The sequence below is a fragment of the Cricetulus griseus genome, chromosome 4 (assembly GCF_003668045.3).
Source record: "Cricetulus griseus strain 17A/GY chromosome 4, alternate assembly CriGri-PICRH-1.0, whole genome shotgun sequence".
NCBI lineage: Eukaryota > Metazoa > Chordata > Mammalia > Rodentia > Cricetidae > Cricetulus > Cricetulus griseus.
Window position 1 is genome coordinate 93417741 of NC_048597.1, and position 12496 is coordinate 93430236.

The following is a 12496-nucleotide window of genomic DNA, read 5'->3' on the forward strand; positions in this document are numbered from 1 at the left end:
GCACTGCCATAAAACGGGGAGTTTCATTCATGGATATGTCGGGGCGTTTCCTTCTTACACTTCTCGTCCTTGGGGTAGAAAAGCGTTGGCGCTTTTCAATGCACACTGCCTTTCTCCTTCACTAGCAAGGTTAGCGAGGCGGGAGTCGCGTCCGTCTTGCTTTCCGGGGGACCCCCCCCCAAGATTCTGTGGTGACGCCCCGTGTGCACTCACTACGCATTTGCTCCAGATGAAAGGGCTGTGCTTGAATTAGCAAAGAGAGCCCGCTTCCTGAGCCACGCAGCCAGAACACGGAGTTTAACCGGGACTCGCGCCAGTTCGAACCCCAAGCCCGCCCGAGACCCCTGCGGCGGCCCGAGCAAAGCCCCAACACCCAGCCTAGCGCCGCTTCAGACCTTCCCGCTCTGTGCCCGCCACGCCCCTCCCGGGGGCGGGGCCGACGGCCGCAACGCCCGGTGACGTCAGGCTAGCGCGCCCTGGCTTTGACGTCGCCGCGATCGACGCAGGTGCGAGCCGGCAACATGGCGGCGGTCGGAGCGGGCCGTCTGAGGAGGGCGGCTTCCGCGCTGCTGCTCCGGAGCCCGCGACTGCCCGCCCGGGAGCTGTCGGCCCCAGCCCGGCTCTATCACAAAAAGGTATGGGCTGGCGAGGGGGTGCGCGAACCACCGAGGGGACGGGCGACCGGCGCCAGCCGGGTGCCCCTGGGAGAGGCGGTCGGCTCCCCAGCTACTCCCCGGCTCGCCTACCCCCGCTGCGCAGTTACCCGACCTGCAGCCGTTGCCCGGATGAGCACCCCCGACGATCCCGCGGCAACCTCAGCCCCGCCACTTGGAGTGTCCCGACTCTGCCAGCCCAGAAGGGAGGGTCCCGGTATGTCATGCCGGGGGTCAAGGGGCGCCACACACACACGTTTCTGAATCTGAGCTCACTGCCCAGCACCAGCGTCCTCGCCAGGCCACTGCCATCGCCTGACCCGTCCCCCCAGATCCAAAAAGGGTCCTCGGCAGCCCCCTGTGTGCGGAGCGCTCGGTCCAACGAATGGAAACCGCTTACGGCCATGTTGTTATTTTAAGAGCTGATGGGCCCCGGGCGAACCAAGCACCTAACCTACGTACAACTTTGGCTCTCGGTTATTTGTTTGTGTATTTTCGGGGAGCACAAAGTATAGAAGGGTAGGTAGTTTGTGGCCCCCTATCTTCTAAGGACGTGAAGGCCCCCTGACAAGAGACTCTCGGGAAAGAAAGAAAAAAAAAACAAAAAAGACTACCACAGCTAGACAAGACATCAGATGAGATGTGCGTTGTGGGGCCTCAGGGCTTAGACTCAATCTGCAAATGAGGGCGCCTCCTGGTAACTAGCCAAAAAAAAAAAATCAAAGTTATTAAATCTTACTATTCCTGACTGTAATGTCTGTCTGTTATATTCTTGTCTGTTATATTCTTGTTTGCATGCTTTTGCCAAGGCCTTCAACCCCCCCCCCAAAGAGGAGCGTGTTTTGTTGACATTAGTATCCACAGGAATTTGGGCGGGCTGGAAGCCTTACGGCACCAGGGGGCGCTCCTGCACCAGGGTGGCATTGTGTTTATGTTTACAGCCACAAATGGCGCGGCGCCACGGCGACCTTGGCTCATCTGAAACAGTCACCTTGACACTTAGGAAATCTTCCATTTGGGGCCATTTGTACCCTTGGAGTTTTAAAATGCGTAATTCTCTTACGACAGTATATTTTGTTTGGTAAAAAATGTAAGTAAGTGGTGTTTGAGCCCAAAGCTGGTGTCATTGTGTAAGTCACGTGATTAAATTGTGGTTGAAATACCTATGAACCTAAGTTGTAACCTGAGTTTCTTGCCAATATCTCGGACAGTATCTCCTAGATGAAGGTCGTCAGGAAGGAGACGGAAAGAGTCTACGTCACACATTGCCCTCCCACCTCTGTCCCATTGGGATTGCTGACCCAAGGGAGATGGTGAAGTCTGTTAATCTGTCGTTTCAGGTTGTAGATCATTATGAGAATCCTAGGAATGTGGGGTCCCTTGACAAAACATCCAAAAACGTCGGGACCGGATTGGTGGGTGCGCCGGCGTGTGGTGACGTCATGAAACTGCAGGTACTGGCTGGATGGAAAGGATCACCGTAGCAAATCGTCTTGTCTGTCCATTCCTGTGAGACAGATTGAGTGGCTGTCATGGATGGTGAGGGTAGAGGCTTGTCTTGTTCTGAAACAGATGACTTCATTTTCCTCTTCACTGCATCACTGTAGACCCCTTTTCAGTGAGTGAAAGGCTTTATGAATGTTACTGGCCAATGGAAGAATCCGCATGAGCTAGCACTCGACAGTGAGAAAGGGAATGTGCTAACCGAACCTTTCCAGGAAGAGGAAGGGGCGGGAGATGATGTGTATCACCTGAGTAAGCAGTAGGAAGGAGCCACTAATTATAGTCGGTGTCCAAGACATTAATGAGGACCTGGATTGCAGGCTCTCCTGGTGCCTAAGGAGGCCGATAGAGGCAGCAGCTGTCAGCAGACTTCTGCTTAGAATTCACATACAGCAGACTAGGGTTGAAAACAACCAAAGTAGGGTGAGAGCCATCGTTTCCCTGCTCCTCTCTCTCTACCGGCTGGGCCTGTGTGGACCCCGAGTTTCACTGTCAGTGACTGAGCTCTTTCAAAAAAAACAGTAATCAGTGCCATGGCATCTGGTGTGGGCAGCAAGCCAGGGCTCATTCATAACACACACTGTGGGCCAGAAGTTCCAGGCTCTTGCATTCTAGATGTCAGGTCCAGGAATCACCTCTGAGCGCCTGTTTCTTTTCTAGATCCAGGTGGATGAGAAGGGGAAGATTGTGGATGCCAGATTTAAAACATTTGGCTGCGGCTCCGCCATCGCCTCCAGCTCCCTAGCCACGGAGTGGGTAAAGGGAAAGACGGTAAGAGTGGTCACAGATTGTATAGAATTATTTAATCCCAGCACTCAGAAGGCAGAGACAGAAGGATCTCTGAATTCCAGGCTAGCCTTGTGCACATAATGAGACCTGTTTCAACATAATCATAGAATTAAATCAGAATTCCCTGCAACCCTGGCTCTGGAAGAGTCTAGTCATAAATCACAAAACAAAAAGCAGGAAGATGAAGATAGTTAGTTCAAAACCAGCTTGGGAAAGGCAGCAAGACCTTGCTTAGGGGGAAAAAAAAGATGTCAATGATTTCTTGAAGCCATTTTCTAAAGTTTAATACTGGTTACATTCCTCACATTGGGAGTTGTGAACCATTTTGAGGCTTTTTGTTACTGTTACTTGGTTATCAGCTAAATAGACGAGGGTCATCACCAGTCCCTCTGACCAAGCAGAACTGAAAAGAAACCACCATGGGCTTTCCCTAAGGTTTCCTGAGAATACTGTGTAATAATTACTCCTTGTTTCCTCCTATCTCCTGTTTCGACTGGGATTCCAGAAAGGCACACTTAGAGGCTGGTAGAAGTATCTTGTGTTGAGGGGGTTCAGAAGTCAAAATCACAAGGATGAGGGCGGAGTAAAGGAGAGCAGTGGTCCGGGTGGCCAGCCAGGAACTTCTGAAAGGAATTGGGAATGGGCTGTGACATCTTTTCTGTCCTTTTCTCTACCGGCCCCCTCCTCAGCAGCTAAGATGAGTCTGCTAAGATCCAGCTGCATCAAAACCACCCGCACTAGCTGGGTGTGGTGGCTCATGGCTCACCAGCCAGGAATCCCAGCGCTTAGGAGGAAGAGGCAGGATTGGGACAGGAAGGTCTTCCTCAGCTACGTAGCAATTTAAGCATCACCCTGCCCTGCATGAGACCCCATTTTAAAGCAGTGCGCTCATCTTTTGTACCCTTGCAGGACCCAGTTCAGGAAGCTGAGTCATGGAGGGGTATGCTTATGTTGTCAGCCAGCCCTCCAGTGGAGCCATTTACTAGCCTCATGCCCCCTGCTCCACATGATTCAGGCACTTGGGCTGCAGAGCTTAGGGAGGCCCAGGCCTGCTTGTTCTGGAAGAAAATGGCTCAAAGGAAGTTGGTTAAGAACTAGCCTTGGGGAAAGGAGAAGTGAGACTGGGCACATGCTATGACATGGCATTTAGAGAGCTCTGAGCTATGATTGGAAAGTAGGAAGACTCTTTCTCTAATCTCAAGGTCTCCTGTCTGGGGGAGACTGGCTTTCCCTAATGTACTGGCCATGTCCCCTGCCTCTATCATCCCTCAGAGCTCTCAGTGCACAGGCACCCTCGGGCAGAGGCTGCAGAAGCAGCCTAGGTAATACCTGCCTTCAGTGGGCAGGGGTCTTGTTCTTGCTTACCCAGCCAGGCAGCTCAGTTGTGTGTGTCCCCCTAGAGACCCCTGGGTACACAGTGGCAGTTCTGCCCAGTAGTTGTTTTGAAGTCCTAAGCAAGAGTTACCCGACAGCCCATCCTGGGGTGTGTTCTGACCTACTAAAACTTCCCACTTTCCCCTGCACCTCAGGTGGAAGAAGCTTTGACCATCAAAAACACGGACATCGCCAAGGAGCTCTGCCTCCCGCCCGTGAAACTGCACTGCTCCAGTGAGTCTACCCCAAGTATCAGGAACTGAGACGCTCAGTAGTCATAACTCCCTGTTAGGCACCTATCCTGTGACCCCAGAAAACATCTGCCATGGTAACCTTTGGGAGATTAGAGCCTATGGTCTCACGCTCCAGAGCTCTAGGAAGTCAGGCTGGGAAGCCTCTGCCCTAGAGCCACACTGAGCACCCAGAAACACCCCAGCCGGCAGCATTGCTCCCCTCAGAGATGAGGAAATGAGGCTTGGGGAAAAGCAGTAGGGCCAGAGGTGAGCCCGGATCTTTGTTCAGAATCAGCTGTTCCCACCACACTGGTGGACAGGCGGGCAAGAGACAGCTTTCTCCACCGCCCTCTTCACTGTGCATTTCCTCAACTGAGGTCATTGTGTAACACTTGCATTGCCCTAAGAGAGGCCATGCACCTCAGAACCTGCACTCACATCTGATGCCTTCCATCCACTCCCATGTCCCAGAAAGCAGGAATGAGGATGTCACTGTAACATGCTGTCAGGTTTGCTGACCTAGTCGGTTCAGATGCATCAGAGAGCAGACGAGCGAAGGACTGGTGCACCATCCTCAGGACACCCCTGAGATCACACTTTACAGTTTGGCAGTTGAGGGAAAGCCTCAGCCTTTAGCCTTCCAGGTGCCAAGGCAGTAGCTCATCTGTGTGGGTCATTAGCTTTCTGTGGCCTTCTGGCTCTCAGCTTCTACTCCCCGTAACCTCACTCTGGGTATCCACCTCAGTAAAAGCCTTCCAGTATGGGACTGCAGGAGGAGGTGTGCAGACTGTGCCATCAGAGTTCTTGGCTTAAGGCTGAGCTCTGCCAGCACTTGTGACCACCAGTCCATACTCTCTGGGACCTGATCTTTGTTGTGTCCCTGCCTGGTGACAGGCACTTTCTGGAAATCCCCTCACTATCCCAGCCAGGAAGGCATGACCATCCCAGTCTGTGTGCCCAGCTAGGACACTCTTGGGCCTTCCCAGCTCTAGCACCCTCCAGCTTAAAAAGACTCTCCTCCTTAAGACCACCTCCCAGACCAGGGAGACAGCCCAGGGGTAAGGCTTGTCACCAAGCCCAAGTTAGAGCACTTAAACCCACATGGTGGAGAAGAAAACCCACTCCCCAAAATTGTCCTAGACCTCCACATGAGCACAGCACATGCACCCACTCACATACATGTACAAACACACGCATACATGCTCCAAATACCTATTTACACAACTATATGAATAAACAAAGATAAGTGTATAAAATCATAAAGACCACCTCTCCAATGTCTTGAAAGTGAAGCTATCTACCCTTCCATGCCTTCCAGTGCTGGCAGAAGACGCCATCAAAGCTGCCCTAGCCGATTACAAACTGAAACAAGAACCCAAGAAGGGAGAGCCAGAGAAGCAGTGAGCCCTGGAGAAGCTCCAGCGGGTCACAGCTGCCTCCTGCCACCCTGCACCACATCAACGCTACGAGAAACGCACACTGTTCACCATTGCCATTGTGGTTCTAATGCAGGCAAATACACTGTTTGATTATGCCTAGTTCTACGTTCCTTTCAGCTCACTCGTATCTTTAGTGCAATTAACGTCTGTTCTGATTTATGTTGTGTCCTGAGAGCTGAAGTCTTAAGCTTTGGTGGCCTTTGAAGAGTGACAGCAAGTTTTACCTAACCCTGTGGGGGGGAGGTTGCCAGCAGAATGCCTTGTAGTTATTTGATAGAATTTATTACTGTATATTTAACAGATCTGCATATATATATATATTATAATAAAAGAATGTAAGATGATGGTTATCTCCAGTGAACCTGCTTCTTGAATCCTTCACTTATGCCCAAAGCCCCTTGGGGTTCCCCAAGGCCAGGCTGAGATGAATAAGCATACCAGTGCTTAGCCACTTGGGTGCTCTTAAAAGGGTACAGGAGATAGATGTCTGTTGCTCCTCACTGCTCTTTGGGAAGTGTAGTAAATTCACAACAGCTTCAAGGGTCCCTGCAGTAATACCACTGGTCTATGAAAGTCAGAAATAAACCCAAGAAGCTAGCTGAGGTGTTGCCTAGCTCTGTGGGCCAAGCAGAAGAGCCTCGGGGTGAGTCTCAACTATTGTCTAGGCCCAGGCACCAGTTTCGTTCTGGCAGATGGTTCTGCTAGCCTTCCAGAGGCCTCACAGGCTTTTTGTGCCCTTCTCATGTTTCACTGAAGAGTACATGTACTGCACTAGCCTTGAATTTCTTCAAAACAGGCATCTCACTGGTCATGGTGGCACCTGCCTGTAAACCCAGCACTCAATGGGTTGAGGAAGAAGATTAAAAATTAGAGGGTAGCCTGGTCTACTCAGACCATGTCTCCAAACACAGTCTGACTCAGGCATGGATAGCAGCCACCCCTGCCCCGAGCTACACAGTGGTATAGCCTAGTGAAAGGCCCTATTTTCCAGTGAAGACACTGGAACACTACCACAGTGAACTTCAAAGGCAAACTGTTTCTGATGGCGGCTTTGTTGTGCAGGCACTTGCAGGCTGACTTTGAAATCATCCTTTATTTTAAAATAGTCTGAGTTCTAGTGAAGGGCTCAGAACTTCAAAGGCCACTCCCTCCACAGTCTGGAGGAGACCACAGGCCAGAGTCCATCAGAATCTCAAATTAGACCCTGGGTGGGGCTGTGTCAGATTGCCCTGCAGGGCTCGCTGTCCTGTGCTGCTATGTAATTCAGGGCCTTGCTCGTGGCCGTGGCACAGGGCCCCACCCCTATTTGTGACTTTAAAATGAGGCACTTCTGTCCCAGCTGACATCTGAAATTCCACAGCCTAACCCTGAGGATGGGAGTGAGTGCAGCCCAAACAGGCCCGGTTTCTAGCACTTGCTGTAAAGCCACCCCTCTGCAGACAGATCAACTTCGGCCCCATGTACCCATCACTGAGCCTAAGTCTCCATAGGAATCTCCAAACACTGAAGTAGCTCTTCCATGTAATGTCTGCTATTTGGAGGGTTTTGGGTTTTGGTTTTTAGTTTGTTTTTGCCTCAAAATTCCTCAATCCTCCTGCCTCAGTCTCCCAGATGTGTGGTTACAGCATGAACCATGTAGGTGGATCACATGATGGGTCTTGGGAGACAAGGTGAGTCACTGAAGCCTCCTGAACCGCCCCTCCACACTCCACTTTTCCTGGCAGCCTCTGAGGAAACTGCCCTTTTAAACACCTCAGCAGCATCTGGCCCTGTGAGCTGCCCAGATCCTACACTTCTTGTCCGGTCAGTTCTGATAGATCGCTGTGGCTCTGAGGACACCAGAGATATCACCAGAAACACCCACAGGAAGCACTAGCCATCACTCGCCGTGACTCTGTCACCCAGGGGATTACCACTGTATGGCTCTATACACCAGGCACTGGAGCTAGGAGCTGTAAAGAAAAAAGTGAAGTGATGGGTTCAAGGTCAAGACCCCTCCAGTCAGGAGTCAGCACAGGCAAGACCTTGGCTGTTACTGTAGTCACCATGAACACTGCCATCGTCATTCTTGCCGCTGCTCATAGAAACTGCTGTTACCATGGCCATTAACCATATCATTCTTTTATAATAGTATCTCAAGGTTTCCAGCCTCAGTGTTGTTAGCCTGGAACTACACAGTACTCCAGAATACTACACAGTACTTCACAGTACTCTAGAGAACTATTACAGTATTTCACAGCTCTCCAGAATACTACATAATACTCCTTACTACACAGTACTTCATAGTACTTCACAGTGCTCCAGAATACCACACAGTACTGCACAGTAATCCAGAGTACACAGCACTGCACAGATCCTCCTGGTGACATCCCTGCAGCAACACACCAGTAGCTCCTGTCACACATGGCTTGACAGGCAAATTTGCTCCACCACAGTCAGCCTGCCACGGGGCTGAATAACCACCTTCACATCCACCCAGTTGTCTTTGGAAAGTCATCTTAGTTACCTCCACCCCTGGCCTTGCTCCACAGAAACCTAACTCCAAGGGGAGGAGAACCCTCAATACCCTGAAGAGTGGTTTCTGAACCCTCCCATGCTGCCCCATGGCCTCAGGCTAACCGGTCACAGGAAGCCTGAGTGGGGAAAATGGGCTGGACCACACCTTGCCCTAGTACAGCATGCCCTACAGTCCTCCGCCCCACAGCCTGGAAACAGGACCATGGACTTTAGGGACAACTTTGGAAGAAAATCCAGAGGCCTGGGTTCTGATTGTAACTATGCCATGATCTGTCTACAACAGACATGTAGCCATATGCTTAACCTCACTGAGCTTCTTGTCCCACACTGGGAGACTGGCACTATACTGGCCCCTAAGTTTCAAGATTGTTGTGAGAGTTAATCCCACAACACCGAGCATCTAGCAAGAACTGGGATGAGGTGCCACCTCCGAGGCCATAGCTACTGCTGTCACAGCCATTGCCAGCACCATCAACACCACCCTGGCTGGCTAATGTCCTCGTGCTGGACAGCAGATTGCATTCCTTCAAAACCTCCATAGCAACTGTCTCTGAAGAGAGTCTAGTGTAGCAATTGCCTCTGCCTCCTGAGTGCTGGCATTAAGGTGTAGGCCACCACACCCTATAGGTCAATCGGATGGAGACACTTTCTCAATTGTGCTTTCCTCTTCTCAGATAACTCTAGCTTGTGTCAAATCGGCAAGAAACAAAAACTAAACATGACAATCACCATCACCACCACTGCCATCATCAACACCACCACCATCATTGTCACCATTGTTACCATCACCACCACCATTATTACACACCCTGCTCCTGCAGAAAGCTGTCTCTCCAATGGATGCCATGAGCGGGGTGTTCACTTGAGATGATTCCTGAAGAAATGGGGTAAGAATTCAGAGTTGAAAGAGAGGAGAGATAATCATGGTGTCACCAATCCAAGTCCCCATGACTGGGTGCTTTAGGCCTGATGTTCCTCCATGTTGTCCTGCAAAAGGACCTAACTCTCTTCACACTGTTGGTGTCAGGACTCATTTTCCCAGAGAGAGTTCTAGTTTACACTTGGAGGCAATAAGACACTGATGACTAAGCCGCTGGTATCCCAGGCATCCCCGAGTCTTGCTATCTAGGGGCAAAGGGCTCAGTGAGAGCATTCATTGGTCCTTCAGCTCTAGGATCCTGCTCTCTTTCCCACAAAACAAGGGTCCCCAGAGAGTGCTCCCCATCAGGGGAGTGCTCATCCACTTCAACCCCCAAAGGCTGCAGACAGCCAGCTTAGATTCTTTGTAGGTCTGGCTTGGACAGTCCCAGGCTCTGAGTCTCCTTCCAAGCATCCCCAGTCTTCAGGGGAGCCGAGTGGTGGACAGTGAGCTGGTATGGCTTTTTTTTTTAAATCTAGCTAGCTAAGCTAAGGGTTCCCAGGGACAGAGCTGAGTCTGTGCTGTGTATGATCCTCCAAGCAACTACATTTGCTCGGCTTGTTTGGACAACAATAGAGGGGCAGTTGGAAAGTGCCCAGCACAAAGTATACTGCAGGCGCTTATTAAATGCTCATTCCTCCATCGGGTGGTTCCTTAAACACACTGTGAGGAAGGAACAATATACTTCAGCCTTTCATGAAGCAGCTGCCCGCTCCGCTCCCACTCTCACACAGCTTGCTCGGGACACTAGGCTTACCTCTCCCAATTCATTCCTACCTCAGGATCTTTGTACCTGCTGTTCCCAGTTCAGGAACTCTCTTGGCTAGAGTTCCCAAAGGCTGCTGCCCTTCAGATGGATCTCACTTAAATGCCATCTTCCAGACCGGCTCCCAGTAGCCACAGCTAAGGTGACACAGGCCTGGTCACTACACCATCATAGTCGCTCTAGATGTTCCTTGCTTAGAGAGATCACCCTCTGGTTCACCTTCCTCCAGACCTGCCCACAGCGAGGACCCTGGGAAAGCCTGGAGGCAGAACTCTTCCCTAACTCCTGGGCAGTTTTCTCTGCTCGCTTGCAGTTGATGAGGTAACTGAATCTCAAGAACTATATTCCCTTCCAGCTCAAACAAAAAGATTCCACAGACTTGGAAAAGTCCTAGTTTTAGCCCATAACCGATGCAGGCCAGGGCATGACTCATCTGCCCCCTCTGCCTAGACAACCCCTCCTCTCCTCACCCCACCGCAAAAGCAAAGCGTTTCTCCCCAACTCCAGCCGCAGGGGGTGGCTGAGCAGAATGCAGGGCATCAAGACCCCTCCTGCCTGTCTGCTGCTAGCATTTTTACCCAGCCTCAGGATGTCTCAAGCTCTGTCTGGTACAACTGGGGGGGGGGGGAAGTCGGGTCCCCCTGGGATCCCATCAGCCGGAAACAGCGGCAGAAGTGTGCAGGAGAAAGCGCTGAGCCAGCAAGAGTGAGTGTAGGGGATGCTGTCCCTGGGATGACTCTGCCTGCTGGGCGGCTCCCAGTTCTGCAGGGTCAGCATATCAGGGAGACACCAGGCAAGACAGCAGGAGGAGGGTGGGTGCGCACAATGCGCCTCATTCTGCTTGCCCAGGCACAGGTCCACCCAGCCTCCCATGGTGATGAGGAGCTGTGCTCCAGTAGAGGATGGAAAGTATTTACTAAACTTCAGTGGCTGTCCTGGCTCCTTTTATGTCAACTTGACCCTAACTAGAGTCACTGGAAAGGAGGGAACCTCAACAGAGAGAATATCTTCCCAATTAACGATTGATAGGGGAGAGACAAGCCCATTGTGGGTGGGTCCATCCCTGGGCTGGTTGTCCTGGATTCTATAAGAAAGCAGGCTGAGCAAGTCATGAGGAGCAAGTAGGTAAGCAGCTCTCCTCCATGGCCTCTGCATCAGCTCCTGCCTCCAGGTTCCTGTTGTGTTTGAGTTCCTGCCCTCATTGATTTTGATAATGTGAATGAACCCTTTTCTCCCCAAGCTGGTTATGGTCACGGTGTTTCGTCGCAGGAACTGACCCTGACTAGACAGGCCACTAAGACTAGAAAGACCTCTGAAAGATCATTTGCTTGGAACGACAGCCTACATTTTGTCACTAACAAAATATTAAAGCATTCTCATGAACAGTAGACTCAAAGAGTACACTCAGCCATCACCACCGTGAAGGCCGTCATGGCCTTCACCTCTGCCTGTCACCAACCAACTGCACCAACAGTGGGATCACCAACATCAGCACCTTACACAGCTATCATCAGAGAAGCTTTCTCCTGCAGAAGATGAGAACAAATGCAGAGATCCACAGCCAGACATTATGCAAAAAGTGAGAGGCCTCCTCCACCATCATCCATTCTACCACACCACCACTATCTCCTCCTCCTCCACCACATCCACCTTGGCTAGCATCTCCTTCAACATCACATTCACCATCATCACCTCCTCCCCTATCCTGCTCACCATCATCACCTCCTCCCCTATCCTGCTCACCGTCATCACCTCCCCCACCATCACATCCACCATCCCCATTATCATAGTCACCCCAGGCATCTACAGCATGGCTGTCACAGACCCCCACACACACCCCAAGAAGAAGCATGCTCACTCATGGTCACCAAAGGGCAGGGGACATCTGAGTCCACCCCTCAGACAGGTAGCCACTGTGGCCCCCGTGCCACAGCTTCTTCCCTGCCCTCCAGGGGGTGCCCTGCTCCACACCTGAGGGACTGCCTCGGAAAAACCCTCTGATTTCCTTGTCATAAAATGAACTCAACCAAACCAACCTCACAGCAGTTTCTTACGTACAACCATTTGTGTGAAATAAAGACTGTTTCTGTTCCGGCATGAAACAAGGTCTCTCTGAATATCTTTATTCAAGAATTAACTTCCAGCAAGGTGCTGGTGGCACATGCCTTTTATCCCAGCACTCAGGAGACCAAGGTACATGGCTCTCTGTAAGTTCAAGGCCAGCTTGGTCTACAGAGCTACACAGAGAAACCCTGTCTCAAAGAAGAAGAAAAAAAAACAAAAAAGAAAAAGAAAAAAATAAA

General features: G+C 51.2%; 1 protein-coding gene across 1 annotated transcript; it reads left to right on the forward strand.

The window, feature by feature from the left end:
* The first annotated feature begins 478 nt into the window (after nt 1-478).
* Nucleotides 479-6341, forward strand: Iscu (iron-sulfur cluster assembly enzyme). The gene is made up of 5 exons (XM_027415965.2): nt 479-635; nt 1994-2107; nt 2817-2927; nt 4475-4553; nt 5871-6341. The coding sequence occupies exons 1-5, from the start codon at nt 522-524 to the stop codon at nt 5954-5956; spliced, it is 504 nt and encodes a 167-aa protein (XP_027271766.1). The 5' UTR covers nt 479-521; the 3' UTR covers nt 5957-6341.
* The last annotated feature ends 6155 nt before the right edge of the window (nt 6342-12496 follow it).

Coding starts and splice junctions, on each gene's coding strand:
- Iscu (XM_027415965.2), top strand. CDS start 522: ATGGCGGCGGTCGGAGCGGGCCGTCTGAGGAGGGCGGCTTCCGCGCTG. Junction 2,108..2,816: donor GTGACGTCATGAAACTGCAG/GTACTGGCTGGA, acceptor TTTCTTTTCTAG/ATCCAGGTGGATGAGAAGGG. Junction 2,928..4,474: donor AGTGGGTAAAGGGAAAGACG/GTAAGAGTGGTC, acceptor CCTGCACCTCAG/GTGGAAGAAGCTTTGACCAT.